General features: G+C 49.7%; 10 protein-coding genes across 10 annotated transcripts; 7 read left to right on the top strand and 3 right to left on the bottom strand.

Annotated features, from left to right (window-relative positions):
* Positions 1-152: 152 nt before the first annotated feature.
* On the top strand, positions 153-2,033 carry BDQ94DRAFT_173670 (dolichyl-P-Glc:Man(9)GlcNAc(2)-PP-dolichol alpha-1,3-glucosyltransferase ALG6; the record flags this gene model as incomplete). The annotated part of the gene is made up of 3 exons (XM_026772206.1): positions 153-387; positions 442-604; positions 653-2,033. 3 exons carry the CDS (start codon positions 153-155, stop codon positions 2,031-2,033), a joined length of 1,779 nt encoding a protein of 592 aa, XP_026622683.1.
* Positions 2,034-2,403: 370 nt separating this feature from the next.
* BDQ94DRAFT_173669 (copper metallochaperone COX17) lies at positions 2,404-2,785 on the bottom strand (the record flags this gene model as incomplete). The annotated part of the gene is made up of 3 exons (XM_026772205.1): positions 2,404-2,544; positions 2,606-2,661; positions 2,758-2,785. 3 exons carry the CDS (start codon positions 2,783-2,785, stop codon positions 2,404-2,406), a joined length of 225 nt encoding a protein of 74 aa, XP_026622682.1.
* A 231-nt stretch (positions 2,786-3,016) lies between these two features.
* Positions 3,017-5,027, top strand: BDQ94DRAFT_150178 (GTPase-activating protein RNA1). The gene has a single exon (XM_026767529.1). It carries the CDS (start codon positions 3,229-3,231, stop codon positions 4,480-4,482), a length of 1,254 nt encoding a protein of 417 aa, XP_026622681.1. The 5' UTR covers positions 3,017-3,228; the 3' UTR covers positions 4,483-5,027.
* A 349-nt stretch (positions 5,028-5,376) lies between these two features.
* Positions 5,377-6,602, top strand: BDQ94DRAFT_161908 (MBL fold metallo-hydrolase; the record flags this gene model as incomplete). Its single annotated transcript, XM_026769459.1, has 4 exons — positions 5,377-5,591; positions 5,654-5,811; positions 5,876-6,244; positions 6,310-6,602. The coding sequence occupies 4 exons, from the start codon at positions 5,377-5,379 to the stop codon at positions 6,600-6,602; spliced, it is 1,035 nt and encodes a 344-aa protein (XP_026622680.1).
* A 4,038-nt stretch (positions 6,603-10,640) lies between these two features.
* Positions 10,641-11,054, top strand: BDQ94DRAFT_150175 (uncharacterized protein). Its single transcript, XM_026767528.1, has one exon. The coding sequence runs from the start codon at positions 10,651-10,653 to the stop codon at positions 10,945-10,947; it is 297 nt and encodes a 98-aa protein (XP_026622679.1). The 5' UTR covers positions 10,641-10,650; the 3' UTR covers positions 10,948-11,054.
* A 1,265-nt stretch (positions 11,055-12,319) lies between these two features.
* Positions 12,320-12,772, bottom strand: BDQ94DRAFT_150174 (uncharacterized protein). Its single transcript, XM_026767527.1, has one exon. The coding sequence runs from the start codon at positions 12,686-12,688 to the stop codon at positions 12,326-12,328; it is 363 nt and encodes a 120-aa protein (XP_026622678.1). The 5' UTR covers positions 12,689-12,772; the 3' UTR covers positions 12,320-12,325.
* A 1,389-nt stretch (positions 12,773-14,161) lies between these two features.
* BDQ94DRAFT_150173 (uncharacterized protein) lies at positions 14,162-14,652 on the top strand. Its single transcript, XM_026767526.1, has one exon. It carries the CDS (start codon positions 14,401-14,403, stop codon positions 14,560-14,562), a length of 162 nt encoding a protein of 53 aa, XP_026622677.1. The 5' UTR covers positions 14,162-14,400; the 3' UTR covers positions 14,563-14,652.
* A 1-nt stretch (position 14,653) lies between these two features.
* BDQ94DRAFT_150172 (uncharacterized protein) lies at positions 14,654-15,031 on the bottom strand. Its single transcript, XM_026767525.1, has one exon. It carries the CDS (start codon positions 14,877-14,879, stop codon positions 14,700-14,702), a length of 180 nt encoding a protein of 59 aa, XP_026622676.1. The 5' UTR covers positions 14,880-15,031; the 3' UTR covers positions 14,654-14,699.
* Positions 15,032-18,668: 3,637 nt separating this feature from the next.
* On the top strand, positions 18,669-19,075 carry BDQ94DRAFT_150168 (uncharacterized protein). The gene is made up of 2 exons (XM_026767524.1): positions 18,669-18,807; positions 18,868-19,075. Exons 1-2 carry the CDS (start codon positions 18,693-18,695, stop codon positions 18,909-18,911), a joined length of 159 nt encoding a protein of 52 aa, XP_026622675.1. The 5' UTR covers positions 18,669-18,692; the 3' UTR covers positions 18,912-19,075.
* Positions 19,076-19,531: 456 nt separating this feature from the next.
* Positions 19,532-20,587, top strand: BDQ94DRAFT_150164 (uncharacterized protein). Its single transcript, XM_026767523.1, has one exon. It carries the CDS (start codon positions 20,153-20,155, stop codon positions 20,429-20,431), a length of 279 nt encoding a protein of 92 aa, XP_026622674.1. The 5' UTR covers positions 19,532-20,152; the 3' UTR covers positions 20,432-20,587.
* Positions 20,588-21,423: the final 836 nt, after the last annotated feature.

Below are 21,423 nucleotides of genomic sequence, written 5' to 3'. Positions count from 1 at the left end.
GAACCAGAGTGTCCCTCCGCAGTCAACCACCTCCAGCCAGTCCACTAACTATCGACTCCAACTACCTGTCATTCCTTTAGACCTGTCACGGCTGCTTGACATCTACGCGCAGTCAATGGAACTCTCGTGATTTGCTCCATTGCTTGTGAATCATGGCGCCTCCTCCGTCCTCTTACCGTCCGCGGAAGAAGAGAAAGCTTCCCTCGTCTTTCGCCGGCTCTAACAATTCCCTCATTGTTGACGTTGGAGGGAAGGCCTCCCCAGCTTTCCCATTGGTGTCTTTCCTCTGGTCTGCTCGCGCTGGTGTCTCACAATGGCTTGTGCTACCCTTGATATTGATGGCAGTGGGTTTGTTTCGCTGGGCTGTCAGTTTGTGGGGATATTCTGGTACGCGAATCACTGCTCTCTCCTATACCAGGCGTCACACACTAACAGTCACAGGCTTCGGAGTACCCCCTATGCATGGTGACTTTGAAGCACAAAGACATTGGATGGAGATCACGACTCATCTACCCATTTCCAAATGGTACTTGTACGATCTGCAATACTGGGGGTTGGACTACCCGCCGTTGACTGCATACCACAGCTGGTTGCTCGGAAAACTGTACGTCATGAGTGCTTGAATTTGTGGTGGTTTAGACTGACTGGCTAGTGGTTCTCTCTTTGACCCCGCATGGTTTGCCCTGGACCAATCCCGTGGCATCGAAGATCCCTTGTTGAAGGTGTTCATGCGCGGAACTGTGATTGCTTCGGAATACCTTGTCTACATCCCGGCCGTCGTTACCTTCCTGCGCCGCTTCACCCGCATGCAGAGCGTTCCGGTTTGGTCTGCTTCAATTGCCCTCACTGCGATCCTCCTACAGCCGGCGACTATTCTCATTGACCACGGTCATTTTCAATATAACACGGTGATGCTGGGACTGGTTGTTGCGAGCTTGGATGCCATTCTGGCTGGACGCATGCTATGGGCCTGCATCTTCTTCGTGGGTGCTCTGGGTTTCAAGCAGATGGCCCTGTACTATGCTCCAGTTATGTTCGCCTTCCTTCTTGGTGTCTGCATCTTTCCCAAGATCCGGTTCCTCCGTCTCATCTGCATTTCTCTTGTCACCCTCGTTGCATTTGCTGTCCTGCTTGCTCCAATGCTCATTGGAGCGATTGGTATCGAGGCGCAAGCAACTCTGGCATTTGCCCCTGCACCTCCGCTTTTGCAGATCCTCCCGATCGAGCTGGACAAGAGCTCAATGCTTTATGCAGTCATCTTCCAGCTGACTCAAATTATCCACCGCGTCTTCCCCTTTGCTCGTGGTCTGTTCGAGGACAAGGTCGCGAATGCGTGGTGTGCCATCCATACGTTCTACAAACTCCACCGATTCGAGGCCACTCTGCTCCAGCGCATGTCCCTTGGAGCGACGCTGGCATCCATTGCCGTCCCGTGCGCCATCATCTTCCGTCACCCGCGCGCCTCGCTACTCCTCCCAGCCTTGTCAAGTGTAGCGTGGGGCTTCTTCTTGTTCTCGTTTCAGGTGCATGAGAAGAGCGTTCTCCTTCCCTTGCTCCCCATGACCCTTCTCCTGGCTGGAGATGGCGGCCTAAGTAAAGAGACCCGGGCTTGGGTGGGCTGGGCCAATATGCTTGGCTCGTGGACCATGTACCCTCTCCTGCAGCGTGACGAACTTCGAATCCCCTACTTCGTCATGACTCTGCTTTGGGCCTACCTATTGGGGCTCCCTCCAACGTCGCTGGGAACATTCCGCCGCCGTGCCTCCTTGGAAGACACCACCCCCGGTGCCGAGCTTCATGTGCTGACCAAGCTTTTGCATACCTGCTTTTACCTTGCTATGATCGCATGGCATGTCCTGGAAGCCTTCGTGGCGCCCCCTCCTGGCAAGCCGGATCTGTGGGTGGTGCTGAATGCCCTCATCGGTGCTGGAGGATTTGGAATTGCGTATCTGTGGTGTTTCTGGAAGCTGATCCAGCAGTGCCGCAAAATCGACCAAAAGGCAGCCGAGGAGACAGAGAAGAAGAACCAGTGAGGTTGCTGGGCGGTGATTTCCTTTCATAGTCTACTTGATTCTCTCGTGATACCCATTTTGATGTTCGGGACTGCCTTGGGCAGATCTTATCGGCGATAGACTGCGAGTTATGCTTCTTGCTCCTGGTGGAGATAAAAGCGGTTGCTTAAGCCTTCGATCCATACAATATTCCCAGAACATGATGACATAGATAATATACAATTTATTGCACAAGAAGGGAGATGCTCCACCTATAGACGTCGAAAATGACCTATACAATACATGTAACCCAGAATAAACCCATAACCGAACACCAATATTTGCATGCGCTGAACTCTATGTATCATCCTCATTGTGCAGCTGTCCCGGCAGCAGTCGGGTATGGTGCAACTTAGACCTTGAAGCCGTAGCCAGCCATGCAGGCCTTGTACTGATCAATCAGAGGTTTGCACTCCTGTGTGGGATCGTCGGTCTTGGAGAAGAGCATGCAGTCATCGCGGGCGGTCTTTTCGGTCTTGCAAACGCAGCATGGCTGTGACTCGGTCAGTCGGACATTCTGGACTACATTGGTGTCGTGTGAGCAATGGGCATACCTTGGGCTTTTCCGCAGGCACCGACTCGGCAGGAGCAGGGGCAGCAGCCTTCTCAGCTATTATCACGAAAGATTGTCAGCCTTGAGTCACTCCGATATACTAGCGAGGCAAGAGGTATGGATCCTGCGGCGAGCATGGATGGGAATACGTACTGTTGGAGGAACCGGACAACCACGACATGATGAGGAATGGAACTGAAATGAAGCAACAGGCTCAGTGAATGACAATGGGCAGAGAGCGACAGGATTGACGACGAAAACGAACAGCAGTCGGAGGCTGAGCAAGACGAAAAGATGCTGAATAATGATGCGATTGCCCGGAAACGGCGGAAATGGTGCCTGTGGGCGGCCGGAGCGGCGGTCGGGGAAAATTTATGGGAACAAACGGAAATAATTGGGTTGTCAGGGGAATGCTGCATCACGGCCCGCTGCTTCAAGTCTTTCTTTCTTCTTCACTTTTTGCCCCTCCACGGTCGCATTGCCTCCCACGCTCATTGTCTTTGCTTTTCCTGCTACTATTCAGCCGTTGCTTACTTGGACCTCCCTCGAGTCCTGCTACTTTGATTCTTTTGCACCTTTTCCGCATCGCACTGTGCAATTCCTACCCCTGAAATTTACCCCACCATGGCCCCTCCCAAGGTCTTCTCTATCGAGGGCAAAGGCCTCAAGCTCGATACCGCTGAGGATATCGAGTCCCATATCAAGCCTCTTCTCGAAGCCACCGACTACACTGAGATCCGCTTCGGAGGAAACACTCTGGGTGTGCCTGCTTGCGAGCGTCTCGCCGCTGTGCTTTCTACACAAAAGAGCCTCGAAGTGGCTGAACTTGCCGACATCTTCACCTCTCGTCTGCTGAGCGAAATCCCCGACGCTCTGACATTCCTCCTCAATGCCCTTCTCGAAATCACGACCCTTCACACCGTCAACCTCTCCGACAATGCCTTCGGCGCCAACACCCAGAAGCCCCTCGTCGACTTCCTCGCTCGCCACACCCCGCTCCGCCACCTGATCCTCAACAACAACGGCATGGGCCCCGAGGCTGGTTCGAACATTGCGAAGGCGCTTACGGAGCTGGCTCAGCGCAAGGAGGAGGTCCGTAAGGAGGGCAAGGAGGTCCCTCTTCTCGAGAGCATCGTCTGCGGTCGCAATCGCTTGGAGAACGGCAGTATGGCGGCTTGGGCACGTGCCTATGAGGTGCACGCTGCCGGCATGCGCTCCGTCAAGATGACACAGAACGGTATCCGTCAGGAGGGTATCTCGATGTTGCTGAAGGATGGTCTTCGCCACTGCTCTGCTCTGGAGGTGCTCGACTTGCAGGACAACACTTTCACCATCATGGGCTCCACCGCTCTGGCTGGTGTGGTCTCCAGCTGGCCCTCTCTCCGTGAGCTCGGTGTCAGTGACTGCTTGCTGTCGGGCCGTGGTGGCGTCAAGGTCGCTCAGGCTCTGGCTGAGGCCAAGAACCAAAAAGTCCAGACGCTGCGTCTGCAGTACAACGAGATCACCGCCGAGGGTGTCAAGCAGTTCCTGCACGCCACCAAGACTGCTCTTCCTGCCTTGCGTCGCATTGAGCTGAACGGCAACATCTTCAACGAGGATGACAACAACGTGACGGAACTGCGCGAGATTCTGGAGGCCCGTCAGGAGGAGCACGGCCAGGATGATGACCCGGAGGATATGTGGGGTGTCGACGAGCTGGACGAACTCGAGGAGGAGGAGAGCGAGGAGGAGGAGGAGGAGGAAGAGGAGGAGGAAGAGGAAGAGAAGGCCGAGAAGCTTGTCAAGGACGACGAGCAGGCCGAGAACGAAAAGGTTTCCCAGAAGAAGGACGACGATGTCGACAAGCTTGCCGACGTCTTGGGCAAGACCGGTCTGTAGACACGTCGGGGCTTTTTGGTCACATTCTTACCTCGCCCATCCCCTATTCCCATTTTGTCGCCTCGGTGCAACGGCAGTGACTTCTCGCGTGGCGAGAGCTGGATGCATGGTCGTCTAAACGTGTCAGGCCCAGACTGACCGCGTCCGGTCTGCATGTGGCCGGCAGGAGAACTTTGAAGACGAGTTTCCTAAACCAGCCAGAGCACGCGCCTGATGAAACTTGGCTGTTCATCTGCCGGGAGGTGTCATCGCCCCTTGGATAGAAGCAGTGGTTTGCTTTGAGCTTTGATGTTGCCCTATCAGCGATATGCGTTGGGGGCTTAGAAGTAGACACGAGCCTTGCCCTTTGCTGATCACAACATGTTACTGCCCGTGATGTATATAACGTTTCAACGAATGATGTGCATAGCTATGAGCATGATTTACTGAGTTGCAGAGTACGGAGTAGAGGAGTGGAAGTAGAAGAGTCGGTGTAAGTCCAGGCCGTGCCACACTAGCACATACTAGGCTTGAACCGTCATAATCATTCCAGAAGTATCTATCGCTATCTACATCCTTTAACGTATAGTAATTACTCCGTAGATATGTTGATATACACTGATTCATTCAATTGCATTTGGTGAGAATCTTACCGCAGCCTGAGGCACCAAAGCGTCACCTGCACGTCACCTGAGATAAGCCTCCAACAACCATTCAACCTCATCACAGCTTACTATGACTATCATTCTTTGATGCTACATCCCCTCAAACGAAACAAAACCTCCGACTAGTAACTACCCTATGTGGTGAACATCTTCTAACTACAATCCCCTCTCCCCACATCCCGCTCAACCCCAACACCCATCCATCCACTTAAACACCCCCATAAAGTACAAACAAAAGATTACATCGAAGATGTCCGCTTCATCCCTCGTAGACCTCGACTCCCTCGAAGCCACCATCCTCATCGACAATGACCTGGACCCCATGTCCCCCGTCCCCCCAGACACAGTAGAAGTGACAGGTCTGATGCGCACACTGGCAACATCCTCTCCACACGATATCCACGACCGGGGAGATGCGCACAAGGAACTTCAAATGGAGGATATATGCTGCTCTGCGCATGGGTTGTGATTCTTGTGGTATGCCCCTCCTCCCCTTGGATCTTGAGATGAGTGATGCAAGCTAAGAGAATTATCCAGACAGCAACAAAAGACAACAAGCAGCACACGATCCTCTTCGACGCCGGACCTGAAGGCGACGCCTGGGAGAGGAATGTTAAGCGCCTACGGCCTGATTTGGCGAGTGTGGAGGTTGTGCAGTTGTCGCATTGGCATCGGGATCATTCTGGTACGTTACTCTTTCTGTTATCATGGTGTAGTGGGCTTGGTGTGTGCTAAGTGGGTTAATGCAGGTGGTCTTCAAAGGGCTATTGAGATGATTACGGATGCTAAGAAGAAGGCCGGGGGAAATTCCTCTGCGACGGTAGTTGATCTCCATCCCGATCGACCAGATTACAGAGGCATGGCTATCGGAAATAATATCATATCATTGCAGGCTGATCCCAGCTTCGAGGAGCTAGAAGCCGCCGGAGGCGTGGTGCAGAAACACGCTGATGCGCATACCGTCCTGGACGACTTTTTTTTCATATCGGGGGAGATTCCTCGACGGACGGGGTATGAGAATGGGTTGAAGGGGGGGATGCGGTTCGATGCGGAAGAAAAGGACTGGTTCTCGGATGAGGGGATTGCTGATGAGAGGTTTTTGATGTGTAGGCTTAAGGGTATGCTATCCGATTCGATTCATATTTGATGATAGCTATGCTTGGGTAACGCTGACTGTATTCAGACAAGGGCATCGTCATGTTCACGGCGTGCAGTCACGCCGGGGTGGTCAATTGTGCGCAGCATGCGGTGGATTCGCTGGACGGCGAGGTCCCTCTGCATGCTATCGTTGGGGGCTTTCACCTTGCTACTAGTGAGACGTCGCAGATGGAGAGCACGGTTAGGGATCTAAAGAGGTTGGATCCTGCGGTTATTCTTCCTGGTCATTGCTCTGGTTGGAGGGCTAAGTTTGCTATTGAGAGAAGTATGCCGGGGGCGATGGTGCCTTGTTCGGTGGGGATGAGGATTAAATTCTAGTTCTCTTCAGTTTTGCTGGAATTTATTGTCATGATGGATGCTGGTGTGCTTGAGATGATGCCAGTCCGGGCTGTGTTTCAAGACATCTCCAGCGACAATGCTTAGTCGGACAGTCGTGCCATGGTGACGACTTAATGCGATTACAGGTCATCTGGCTGTAATTGGATGCTCGTCGACCTGGTTAGTCTACCTTGGCCGAACATCATGGCGGCATACATGCTGCAATGTCAGTGGTATATGCTTGTTCCCATGGAGCTTCGATATCAGAGCATCGAGTTTCAGCCATGCTCGATCGATATTCTGACTCGGATGATAACGCGAACAACATGATAAGTCTCGCGGGGAGTCCTCAGATATGGTGGTTCCTATTTAGTTGCATCGTGGGCATCTCAGTGACACCGTTCCATTGGCAGCTTTGATATAGAACCGGGGGTCACAGTGCACATGCTGAGCGACAGTGAGGACTATCAGAGTGTGTATATAGGTGGCCTAGAAGTATATGAACATATGTGAGAGATATATATCAGCGCTGGCACAAAGTTGAGACGGTCTGAATGTTTGTTGGGATTGTATATATACCGGTGCACATTTAGACTCAATATATATTTACTACACGAAAGAATCCGACCACACTAGAACACTTCATATAACCACCAATTCTCAACTAATGGAATACTACAGTAAAACCTCCATGTCATTTACAACCATAACTCACTATAATCTACCCAATTCCTCCATCCCACCGCCTCAAGCACCACCATCTGACCCATCCACCGCCAACATCACCGACTTCACCGCACCTTACAGCCAAACTACAACCAAATGGCACAACATGACAGCACCACCCCAAGCAAGCCAAAACTCAAAACTATAGCCAAGTACCAGCCCAGCAATCCAGATTCGGACCAAGGGACTAGAAGCAGTCTAGAATGGCTAGAAATCATCATCATCATCATCACCCATCACTACGGCATACCTGCATACATACATACTGCAATGCACATTCCATACCGCCAAGAGTCCGTCTCACTTCATCTATCCATCTACGATAGTATTTGGAAGGTTGTAACGTCATGCAATGCACGAAGGAACATATTGTAAGAGGTTGGGTACGGTTACTGTGCATGTACATTTACATGAGATGGGGAGAAGGTGGTGGTGATTGATGGATGAATATGCAGAGCAGAGATTAGAGTTAGAGTCAGTTGGTTGGTTGGATGGATGGAAGGCTTCGTGGTGGGCGGTGATTCGCTTGCCATACTAACTTTACTCTTCTAATATCTTGTTACATTTGAGATAGGTCTGTTTGTTTCTCAGACAGAGTCGAGTGAGGTTGGGGTATAGCGAAATGTACGCAGATGTATGTATGTTTGTATGTATGTATGTAGGAAGGAAATTAAAATATCGTGTAACACCATCCATCTCCCCATCAGTATCTACCGTAAGTAACTATTCCATCTCATTTCTTACCATACATACAACATGCATCTACCCAGATTCTCATGCTGTATGACGTATTCCTACAGAGTACAGCATGAAAGTGATGACGACCACTATCTTCGCCAAGTGTTCTATTCAATTCTCTACTTCCTCGTTAATTTATTCCGTAGTTACTCTAGTTAGCTACTTACTTAGATGCCTACAAACAACTTATCCATCAAACTCTATATTGAGTATATACTGTAACCTAATAGTGGCAGTATCATCTGATCAACCCTGCAGAAGGTTAACAACTAACGCTTCTTACCTGTTGATCACCCGCGACTCAAACTTCAGGCTGTGCTGTGCTGGGCTGTGCTGTGTTTTCCCCTGATGTGATTTTCATCCCGTCCCCTCTCCGCTGGCTGCATTACACCCAGAAGGGAGGGAGGGGAGGGAGGAGGGCGGTGCAGGAGGCAGCAGGACTCCGATACCAACCCCCCTTTGCCAAGAACAATTAAGAAGGGAGGAATGCACGGCAGCGCTTGGCGGGGAGATAAGAGGGAAGAAAGGGGTAACTTTTAGTTGTTTGTGTTTGTGTTTCTTTGGTATGGGGGATGAGCGTGAACAGATGGGGTTGAGTTAGTAGTTGTTGGTGGTGGTGATATGGGGTATGGGGTAAAACTGGTTTGAATGAACTGGTGGGAATGTTATATTCAGTAAGTAGTTACTTGTATGCTACTTAGTATGCTGGTAAGTGAGTATATGACTGGGTTCCTTGTTGTATGGAATGTAAATACTAAACAAAGGGAACCAAGACATGTTTCTTTCTCTATTCTGCTCCTGCTGCTGTAGCGAAAACACCAAGTAAACGACATAGTGACTCTCCCGCCAAGCTGCAGCACCCGTCATCATCATCATCACCTTCACAAACGTCAACACTACACCCAGAGAAGTAACTCGTAACCATTACACTGATAACAACAACCACCCCAAAATCAAGTCATTTCATTACACTCTATAATTAGTATCCCTAAGATACACTGCCTCGCTATGTTCTGTGCACATCCCAACCTGGCAATTTCGCACATCCAAAAGGGATGGATGATAGACATGCCAAGAGAAGCCTTGCTGAAGCTGCACATCTCCCGCTTGGCGCAAAGTAATCTGCATGACTATTGGCTTGGAAAGGGGGGAGGTTAACCTAAGAGGGAGTCACGTTTTTGAGGGGCGGGTTAAGTTACTTATTTGTTTTTTGCTTTTTGTTGTTGCTTGGCTGTATGGAATAGTTGCGTGTGATAGGGATGGGGTAGTTACAAAGTAAGTATATACCATAGCTTAGCTAGCTCATGATTTCAGTTTGTATAATGGCAATATACTTTCTACAGTTCATCAATTGCAGCAACGATATTCTGATTGCTCGCTTAAATGCGATCTTGGCAATGTAAGTAGCCAGGGCAGAAGGCAGCCAGCCAGCCAGCCAGCCAGCAGCCCCTGATGAACTGTCGATCTGATATCATCTTCATCATGGTTACGGATTATCCCGACGGGGATAGAGCCAGGACATCCTCGCTCGGCAATTACTTCCTCAGTACTTATTCACTTATTTTACTTAGGTTCAAGGGAAACTCTATCATCCTGCCAAGTAGTAAACTACTGTCTCACGACTTGTTCCGTAAACTCTGAATCAGACCCATACGAACGGAGTCGGAGTATATTAGGATATCGCATCAGACATACTCCGTACTCTCACGGACAAGAGTAGTACGTAGTTAGTGAGTACCCCATCTGACATCATATGCAGGTATACATAACTACCTACCTACCTAATCAGGGACTACTCTTCACGCATCTAGAAAACGAATAGCATATTCGTAAACTCAATCATACCGATCTACACGATTATTATCTCCCCCTTTCCAATGATATGATACAATAACTTCCTGGATGTACGTATAATCTCCGCCTATAATTTGTCCATGTGGCTATTGCAGTATCTGTCTGTTCGACTAACCTGCCTTTCTCGATAGATGAGGGGGTGTGTGTGGGTGTGTGTGGGTGTATCAGACAATGATCCGATAATTAAACTTCATGTAAAACATGGCATGTAAGTCGAGGATAGTATGAAATGATGCATGGAGAGGAGAGACGAGATGAGACGGAATAGGGATAGAATACGGTCGGATCATCAATACTTATGCTACTTGGGTATGATTGTCGATGGTACCTACTTCTGATTGATGCAAGAAGGGGTACCTACATATGTATTAGATGGAGGACGTAGGCACGGGATATATACTGAAACAGGTTGACTGGATCAGGACTGAAGCAGATTGCACTGCAGAGACTCAAGCAGTTGTTTTGTCTCAGGTATACCTACCACTTCTACTACTACTGTCTACCGAGATAATTCTAAGGATTGTATGTAGTGTTGAGTGTATGTATATATTGCGGGGTGCCCAACCCTTCACCAATAAGTACAGATATAAACGTCCAAGTACTTTAATAATTAGACATAATAATCCATGCTGGTGATCCCTTGGCATCGATCCCATGCTGTTTAGTAAACTACATAGTGAGCGAGCATCTGGCAACAAGGTTAAGCATGTATCAGACACAACGTCCATAGATGAATCACTACAGAATACTACCAATAGACATGAGACATCACCACTACGAAGTGCATCCCTGCCCAACCATCCCTCCCTCCATCAGACACGTCTCCTCCAAAAGAAGCCACAGAAGAATTCCCTCACTTCAGCCTTACATCCATCACACACTCCCGACACTCTATTCCGGAAAAATTCTTCACACCCACAAAAACCGAACTTTGAACTTGGGAAAAAACCGGTCCAGTACCACGGTTCATACCCGACAACATGCAACCATGGAAAAGGAGGCAGAGGGGATAAAGTCAAACGCCTGAATGGAACAAATGGACGAATGTATGATTGGAGGGTGATGAATTGGTGGTCTTTTCTCCAAACGGCGCGCCCGTGCCGATTCCCGTGTCGCGTAGTTAGCCCGTTAGCAGTCAACTTAACTAAACTATTATCCTACCAGTAAAACAAGACTTCGGCGACCCTGACTACTCATTTGACTGGAAGGGCCGAATATCCCGAGGAGAAAGGCCGACAAGGCGAGACATTTACTCATACACACGGCCCCGAGTGAGGGATAATGATGATTACACCCACTCAATTCAATTCACTCAAACTTAATGGGGCTAACGCACTTGGGGAGTTGTGTGCGTGAGCGCATTTGGAGAGCAAATGGCGTCCCTCCCGGGTTGTCAGCCCGGCAATCACTAATCTATTTTGTTTGGTCTGGTCTGTGGTGAGCTGCACGAGGAGGGGTAGCTAGGATACGTATGTAGTTAGCTAGTTAGAAGCTATTTGACACAGATAAGCTGGCTGGCTGTTGCAGTTGCGAATTCGGGATCCCTCCTCTGGTTTGACTGACGCTGCCGATATCCGTTCCAGACCCGGGTCGTTTTGGAGTCCCATGTCTATCGACTGACTAACTATTGGGTTCTCGCTTCCCCCAGGGTGTCATTCCCTATCGGTAGTTACCTGTCTATGGTGCAGTAGTTTAGTAGGTCAGTTGTTACGGTCGGTCCATGATAGGCAGGGAGCGACTAACAGTATCCGGCTTGCCGCGCTCTATTGCTATCTACCTAGTCCATCTAGAATGGATATCTAGCTATTTCTCCGGAAAATAGCTCTCTGCATCGAAACACTGCAGTCTAGTTCTAGTTCTAACCCATTTCGCCGACCGTAGCTTACCTCCAAGAACTGGCCAACAGCAAGTCGTCCCAGGTATGGACGGGCAATAATTCCCCGAGTCGGGGAGGGTTCGGGCTAAACCCGATCCAAGAATACGCACAGCAAAATGCCCGGAGGGATGATCCAGTGCCATTGCACTGCTACAAAGTCACTAAACTAACCCATTTATCGGATTCTGCTGGTCACTGGGCAGAAGCAGTTCTGCAAAGCACTGCGCGTCATCCATAGATGGTGGGTTAGCTGCCACGGTGGCACGCTGGGGCGCGCGGGCGCGGCATGGAAATGAGGTTAAAAATCTCTCATACAAGCAAGTCTTCTCCGGAAATGTCAAAAAGGTAAGGACGATAAAGCTCCTGCAGCAGCTTTTTAGTGGTTGTCGTCAGAGCGTTTGAGCTCGGCGAGGTTTTAGAAACGTACGCAGCCAGCCTAGCTAGCTAGCTAGCTACTGTAGGCTGGTATCGAGCTACTGAGGAAGGGTGATTGGAGCGGGCTAAAATTGCGCTGCTGCTGCTGCTGCTGTTAATATCCAGCATCTGTTGCTGCTGGGGACGACGGCTGACCCGTTGACGAATGACGACCTCGTATCCTCGTACTCGATTGGGATCTCCGATGAACAGTCGGAGCTTCCTCCCGCCCGTGGGGGCAGGTACATACGTGTAGCTGTGAGTAGTCAGTGGTCAAGAAGTACCCTCCCACTACTAGTAGTAACTGATTAGTCGTCATCATCGTAGCAATTGGTCGTACTGCCAATGCTGCAATAGCAATAGTATACTTGATAGTGTGATACTTTGCAGTAGAATACAATCCATTGAACACAACACTTCTTGGTGCTCTTGGCAATGGTGCTGGCAGTGCCGGCAGGACTGGCACGAGCCTCTCCATTCGATCGAGATGTGTGCTGCAGTAAAGTACCTCGACCGCGGAGGTCCGATGCGCGACTGGGATGATGGATGGAGGTGCTATCCTTGAACCTCGGGTGAACGAGGGCAGACCAGGGCCGACAGAAAATCCCTCACCAGGATCCTCGATGAGACAGCTTGGCACGGGCGATCGCCCGGTGGGGGGGGAGGGAAGAGGAAAGGCAGGCTCACAGCGAGTTGGGACCGCGATTGGTATCATAATTGGGGGCCGCTAACTGTATTCGCAATTAACGTCGGTGAAGTGGGAGAAATTGGCCCCGTTGCCGCGCTGAGTCGATGGAGTGACCACTGACTAGCTACCTAGTCTTGGTCACTACTGTAGGTACCAGAAAGCCAAGAACGAGCCTAGCGGTATCTAGTGGGTGCTCCACGGACGCCCGTGGTCGTGATCGCATTTTCGAGGTCGTTTCTTCGTCTTCTTCTACGTTTTATGCACCGACGGACGGAATTAATTGCCATTATGCCGGACTGTATTACCTAAGGTCGTATCTCGGCCTGTAAGTAGTCTAGGCGATGAAAAGCAGATAGGGAAGGTTACGAGGTGTAAGCCATGACCTTGTCATAACGCGCCAACACGCGCCGTCACCGTGCGGATAATTGTCTCACCACCGTCACCTATACACGGCTCATACGAGAGGGTCGGCCCAAAGTGGTTTAGCATCCTTACGGGTAGCCGACCTTATCCCGAAGGGGAATTTCGTTGCCCCCATCCATTAGCCAACACACTGGCCTGACCTGAGCTGACTTGACCTCTGCTTTGCAAGTCCCTCAAAGAGGCACCAAAAGTCGCATTAATTATTGGCAAATTGCCCCAGAGGCCAAAATCAATAATAAGGACAATCCCACCAACACTATGACTTTACCCGATTTCCCTATCGGACTGCCGATTATGACGTAGCACTCACCCCTCCCCCCGGTCGCCTTGACCCCTCGACAAATCCCAATTCAGTGGCCAACAGACTTCCTGCTGCCGACATCCGATGTGCCATGTCAGCCCCAGAAAAATCTCTGTTCTCGAACCCTCCCTCCCCCAAAAATTCGGAGCGGCAAAAATCAAAAAAGAAGAATCGTCTGGACGAGTAATGCAGCTAACTGGATCAAGGGCCCCAGTCGAAGCCTTCTAGAAAACGTCGAGAACGGCGAATCTGCGGGTTCGATGCGGTCAGAAGGTCTTGTTGCCCCTCACTTTTTTGGGCCTTGCATTCGGCTGGTCCGGTGGCGACCAGTCAGTCCAAGTCAGTCCTTCCCAACTGAGTATGGCGCTACTGAGTAGTAGTACTAGTAGTTACTGTGGACAAACTTGGGCCCTCACAATCAATCAATCAATCGAATGCCCTGATAAGCCCCATTACTAAGGTATTTTAGTCCGCGCTCGGGGAAGTGCGGGCTAGTCACTTAGTCTAACCCGTAGTGGGAGTTAGCCTCTTACTATCCACTCCGTACTCCGGTCTACTACTCCGGACTTTTTGGCAGCCGCCCGCACGGAATAGCCTCACTTTGTTCGAATCTGTATGGCTCCATTGCGGGATATAATAGCATGCACTATTGTGGTCATCATCCATCACTATGAGGCGAACTTGTGACTGATTGATTCTCCATTCTCTATCCTTTGTTCAGTCATGATGGACGCGGGGAGGGTCTCGGTCTCGCCTTTCACACCCACCGGCAATCCCGATGACCTTCTTTGACCGTTCTCGAAACCCTTTTTCTGTGTTTTCTTTGGTTGCGATCATGCAGAATGCTTACTGCTGGGTTGGCATCCCTCACGTGTCCCCTGTCTCCATGCATTGTTATGTAGGCTCCACGTCCGGAGTAAGTAGGTACGTAGGTACGTAGCTCGATTCACCTTCCCGGAGGGAAATCAGTCAGTCAGTCAGTCAGTATCAGTATGGGTAATTAGTATCATCTAAGTAGATTAACTAGACGACGACAACGCCATACCTCAAATTCAGCCCAGCTGTCAGAGAACGGTTTCAACGAACGACCAAATACCCTAACCAGTAGTAAACTAAACTACGGAGAAGAACCAAATAACCTTCAAACCCTGATACAACAAAAGTAGCAAGCACAAGAAAGAAACCCGAAACAAAGCCCAAACCCAAATATCGACAACGAAACGACCCAACACCCAACGAACCAAAGACGATTACCATCACCTCCCATCCTATGGTTCAGGGACAGACAAACCAGACGAACAAACGACAAGCGACAGGACTGACATGCCGACCGAGAAACCTCACCTCGACTCGTTCCACGGTTTGCAGTGTGGGGAGCTTTTGCAACACTTCGGGAAGTGATGGTAAGGTACTTTCCCGACTAGGCGAGGTACCAGGTACTAGTGCGGTTTTAAAAAACAAATGGGGGACGCACAACAGCCCTCTTATTGCCACGGCACCATACATAACTTACCCTTCCGGTGTGAGAGTTGTGGGTGGGTGCTCCACTTCGGCTAAGTAGGTATTCTGATTTGGGACTAGCGCGACGGAGAATCCAGGTACTGGGTTGCGGGTTTTTGGGGAATCCACTTTGGTGTTTTTTTATCTAAAAGTATCTCTATCTAGCTAGCTATATTCGTGGATTATTACTCCAAGTAATCTATCTATCTACGTAGTCTAACTGTGTAAAGAGATGGAGAGGGTTAGTGTGGCTCCACGATAGCTACTCACTGACTAACAACCACTTATGGGCTGTTGGCCCTTGGCCCTGGTCCTGGTCTTGGCTCTTTGGGGAAAATATGGGATGAGATTGGGATGGGATGGGGTAGAACAACCACATAAGGGGGGGAAAAAGTGTGGGATGTGGGATGGAATCAACTAATTAACTTCCTTTCTCCATAGTAGTAGTAAACTCCCTCAGCTGACCTTCTATGGGCCGGTCGGCCCCCTCCTCCTCACCCCCCTTTGAACCCCAGAAATAGTAGTAGTAGATAGGGATCCTGTAGTTTGGTATTTCCAGATGGCTGGGGTTTTGGTTTCGGTCTTGGCTGACGTGAGTTGTGTTTTTGTTTGCATACCTGAGGTGGTGGTGAGTGAGTGACCTTGCCTTGCCTTGCTGCCCCAGGTTCAGTTCAGGCCTACTAGCAAGCTAGCTAACCCCCCTATCCCTGTAATACCGGGCAACGGTGAGAATCCCCCGGAATTCTGATCACCATGGACTGCATTCGGGTTTGTGGTGATGACTCGGGGGGGCGGTTGGGTGCACGGGCTGTAAGTGTGTTGCTGGGGTGTTAATTGCGTATGCTATCTGGCTTATTACTGTAGTAGTTAGCTAATTATGTAGAGAGCACCAGGAGTTAGTAGTAACAATGGTAGCATAATCGGGAATAGCATCATCATCATCACCATCACCATCACCATCACCATCACTACCATGATTACTACTACTCACCCCCATCAATATGGGGTAAGGTACCACCATCCCTATTCTATTCTATTCGTCAGGAACAAACCCCGACGGCCAAACTTCCTCCGTGAGGTAACCCATCCATATGGGACCTACCTGTTCCCTATCCAGAAGTCTTCCTCCCAGGTACTAGTCCATCTACAGTAACTTAACCACCAAACCGCGGAAACCGCTCAATCGGCCCCGTCGGGCGAGGCGAAACCAACCACCGCCCCCCATCCCTTAACTACCTCACTAACCCACCTAAGTAACTACTTAACCCCGGTGTAAGTAAGTAGCACCGGAACTATCATATCATATCTGAATTAGGTTAAAGTCATTCTCATCCTCAAACTCCGGGATTAAACTTCGGGCTTGCTGCTTTGCCAGACTAAGTGAGCGTCACGGTGAGAGAATGCAGTAGATGAGCGGGATTACCCTCCGTAGTTTAGTTACGTAGTTAGGCTTGCATGTGGTTTTGAGTTAATATTATGGTAAGAGGTAGAGTAGAGTAGGGTGTTATTTCCCCGCGGCTGATCAGATCAGTTCAGCTCAGCCCAGCTAGACCTTACCTGATAGTTAGATACGGAGTAGTTAGTGTGTGATTAAGTGATGATGTTCAGGTCATCGGAGCAAAGAGAGCGAAAAAGAAAACAGGTTGAATCCGCGTGAAAGGGACACTGACCCCCATGCCATGGTTCGTCTTGCATGTGTCTGTACGGTCGCCTTTTCAGAGCTCTCTCATGTCCGTTGGGATGAATGGAATGGATGGATGGTACGGCAACCATAATGTGATGGATGGGGCGCGAGGCCGCCCGCCCGATGGATGACTGACTGACTGACTGACTACCTACAGTAAGTAGTAGTAGTATTCTGCAGGTATGGTTGGGCGGATGTGATGTTCTCCTCCTCCACAAACATCATCGGGTTTTATCCCGCCCGTCTGGGGTTGGATGGATGAATGGATATGCGGTATTTGGTTCAGGACTTTCGGACTTGGGTGGGAGCTGAGGGCGGCGGTATCGATCGAGACCCGGTCGGGATGACGGTAAATCCCATCCCATCCTACTACTACTACTACTACTCAGCACGGAGTAAGTTGGTGGCTTAAAGTTGGACTTTTACATTCCGAAGCTTTTTTTTGTGTTTTGTTTGGAATAAGCAAATTGGATTTTCTAGTATTATCCTAGTGGTAGATTACTGTGTATATCTCACTGATCTTCACATAGTATATACTAAGATGGGGGCAACGCAAGGCTGTAGTATACAATAGAGTCGGCAATCTCGAGCCTCAAATGGTGGGATATATTATCGACGAATACTACTCCGTTACTGACCCATCAACTCCGATTCTACTAGAGCCAGCCAAGAACAATTATCGCCAATGTTACTCCGTAGATACCCAGTTGCATCACTCTTAACCGCCCACGTAGCGGAAAGCCGAACCTACTAAGAATATCTACTACGGCGTTGCTTGGAGATAAACCAACCCCCATCCGGATTCGGACAGCATCCAGCCCAACCACCGAAAAAGAATGTGGAGGAGTAAGTAGTACTCCATAGAAAGGCAGACCAAGAACAAGGATACCGACAACGGATCACCCTCTTGGCAAACTACCAAATGGGCCAAAAACAAAATAGACCTTGGCAGTGAGTCCAAGACAAGCCTTATGCGCGCTGAAGCTTAGGAAGTGCGGAGGAAGAGTCACGAACATGGGAATTCCCTGTTATCAACGAAAGGTTCTAAGTCATCAAACGGAAGAAAAAGTTTAATGGCGAGAAGGCACTGGAAAACAACTGGAACAATCGTCGATGGATGGTTGTTATTGAACCCGCGATGTACGTTGTCAGGCGATCTGGGGCGCTGCGCGCGCCCGGACGCGGGCTACGTGGTTGTGGATTAATGCCGTGCATGCATGCATATCTTTCTTTCTTCTTTCTCTTCTCTTGTCAGACAAGCCATTTTCCAATAATCACAAGTACTATGCAGTTTTTTTCGGGACTTCCGTGGATCCCTGAGGGAGATAGATTGCTTTTCCTGGGAATTCCGGAGAGATCCTGATTTGTCTGGGCTGAGCTGATGGAAAATGGCGCTTTTCTTTAGCATCACCGGTGGTTTGATTTGCTTTGGTTGACGGTATCGGATAGATAGATGGTCTAGGTTAACTACAGATTATCTGGAGAAGCAGCACGGGTAGAATCGGTCGGAGGAGGGGAAGCACTGGGCTGGCTGGTAAGGTTAGAATGATAGACGCAACCAGTGAGTGTGCATCTGAAAGGGAAAAGATGCAAAAATCTTGGTTCGCTGGGGTCGTGGCCATGCATGCATGCCTCCCACATCTCCCAAGCCAACCTGTCAACCAGATGGCTTCGTAGAAAAAAAAGCCCAGGAAAAATCGAAAATCGAAAATCGAAATCGAATCGAGCAAAATTGGAAAAATGTCGCAACGTGCTCTGTACAATGGGCGGCGGCGGCAGCGGCAGCAGAAGCAGCAGCAGCAGCAGGGTTATCTGCGGAGACCATCTGGAACTGGGGTTTCGGTCTGGTATGCGATCAACCTTGGCTACACGCCCCCAATAGATAGATGAAGTCAGCGTATATACGAAAACGATCAATGCCCAGACGAGGCTATTATGGCTACTATTGTTGTATCATGAAACTATCTTGCTGCGCTCATTTCATTTACTGCTGCCGCCAGACTTGGCTAATCAATAACGCGACGATAGCAGGGCCGAGAAAGAGAGAGTAATCTTACTCACTTGATAGCAATAAGACCACACACCAATCCCGGCCAGACCAATGATACGGGCCCCAGCAACAATGGAAGCAAATAATCCCAGACTGGAGTCCCGAGTGCCTAGCCGGCGGAGTCGCATCCCGATGTCAACCAGTCAGACAAAAATGACGCTCTCCGATGGAGCCCATGCCTCCCCACGAGAGGAAATCGGATGAAACTCAATCAGGGCTAGATGCATGGGATTGGCGCGCCGTAAATAAGGAGGGTGGAGAGCACACACACCTTCCACTTCCCTCCCCGGTCGTCACACGCTCACAGGATGGGTTGGTTGGATAATGGGTGGGCGATCGACTCCAGGTTGGCATTAGTGCGAGATTGTGAGAGACAATGCTCATAACAGCGATGCTAATATGAGGGAGAGAGTGAGAGAGAGAGAGGGAGAAAGAGAAGGAAGGGAGGGGGGGGGCCACAGCGAGGCGCGTGGGGACAAACTCGGGAAGTGCGTAGTCGGAAGATAACGAAGGGTGCGATTCGCAATGGTAATAGCATGGTAATAATAATTATAATTATGGGATGGAATCAATCATCCCATCTATCCATTCATCCATCCCACCGATAACAAATGATCGCACAGGAGAAAATAATCCCGATGACATAATTCTGGATTTGGATAAGGAAGGGGGTCTGTTTACTTTACTGTGTACGGCTCATCCTGACCTACCAGTGACTTATTACTTCCACTTACTTTCCTACTAACCTTCTACGGGGCCGCACCGGGCGGGCAATGGAGTCAGTTCCCGAGTCGGCACGATCATCACCACCATGAATTCATCATCATTTTACTTACTACTCGTTTCCTGGTGCCCCCTCCCTCCCCGAGACACGGTCAATCGGCACCAGGAATGGGAAGTTAAAAAACGGATCGTCTGACAGCACCGACCATGGCCACCTACGACATGCGACGATGATGTCAATTTAATTCCGTAGACTGAAGAAAACATCGAAAGAAGAGAAAGTAAATCGTAGGGAGAGAGTAGACTATCTATCTAGCTGAATTGTTTCTGACCCTGCATGGCCGGAAATGGTATCATCCAAGTCCTTGGAACTCGCCCCTTGCGTTCCCGTTTGGCTCAGCTCGTGGTTCCAAGATCGGGTAGGACGGCCCTGGCTCTGCGCTCTGTGGCACAGGGAAACCAGTCATTCCAGCGCTTCACAATCGGAGTATTTCGCAGCAAGTAAAGAGACACGCTGATTCAATCTGTGTACACAGTAGTGTGATAGTGTATCGAGTAGTTGGTTCGTAGTGTATGTATGTCTCGTCTGTAGCGGGCCTTGGTTTCCTCAGATCATGTCCCTTTCATCCCTCTCTGGTGGGCAGAAGAAAAGAAGAAGGGCAACGATCATTTCTTTTCTGCAAGGGAACTACTGAAACTATGAAGTCCGATGTCATCGCAGTGCGCCAGGTGCTTACACAGAAGGAATATGCCAATGATTTACACATAGAGGGTCTGATAGTGTATGTGTGTATGTGTATGTGTATGTGTCTCTGGCTTGTCCCTTTCTTTCTGTCTCGTTCTACCCTTTAATTTACAATTTTTTTTGTTTCTTTTCTGTTGGTCTCGGCCAGACAATGCCGATTGACTTACCAACAAGCAAATAGCATGATTGGGATGGGTTATTACTATTACTCTCATCAATCGCGAGGGTCAAAAGGCGACGACGAAAAATCGCGCATAGTAAAGAGAGCGAGAGTAGGGAAAGGATCAGGAAAATTAACGAGGGCCACCACCCGCACGCGGCAAAAAGGCCATTCACACGGTACATTCTGTACGTACGGTAAGGAATCTTTTTCCCAAGTGGAAAAAGTGAGCGCCCTGGGCTGGCCGAAAGGCCGACAGAGCCGTCCTCTGTCGGCTCTCGTACCTGTATCTTACCGGTAGCATACAGTAGCATACCTCATGCCCATAGTGAACTCCGAGGAAATAGAGTCAAGCTCCTTCCGACGAGTGTATCGGGTGCGTACGGGGAGTCCCATCTTTTCTTGGTCTCCCCAGGATTTACGGTAGGGGAACGAGCGAGAGTGGAGGAGGGAGGGGAGAGGGGGGGCGAACTCGGCACAGCGCTGCCGGTCATAGAGCAACAAGAAGAAGCCATTCAGTATGAGATCGAGACAAATGGAAAGGCGAACGGCGTAAGGTGCCGTATCATTGGTGACCGTCTGGGTATAGTCAGAGTTTTTCCACGGCCCAGACTAGGCTCGATCCGGGAGGTGGGATCCACTTGGCAAACTGGGCTGGGCAACCCAGAGAAGGTAATGAAGCGGGAAAATAAAAAAACAAAAAATAAATAATCACTTCGAAATTCACTCGGCACTAGCGATGCGTCGGGTTAAGCAGAAAAATGTGTGTGCGTGGGAGGCAAAAAGCGGGTCCCAGTCACAACCTTACCTTACCAGGGACAGCGAACTTTCGATCAGTGGCTACTGCTGCTCCCGGCCAAGACTAGACCAAGTTGGAGAATATTAATGAAAAAAAAAAGAAAATGGCAAAAAAGAAAAATGGAAAATCGGAAAATCAAA

Source organism: Aspergillus welwitschiae (assembly GCF_003344945.1).
Source record: "Aspergillus welwitschiae strain CBS 139.54b unplaced genomic scaffold BDQ94scaffold_35, whole genome shotgun sequence".
Lineage (NCBI taxonomy): Eukaryota > Fungi > Ascomycota > Eurotiomycetes > Eurotiales > Aspergillaceae > Aspergillus > Aspergillus welwitschiae.
This window is presented reverse-complemented; position numbering and strand designations above follow the sequence as displayed.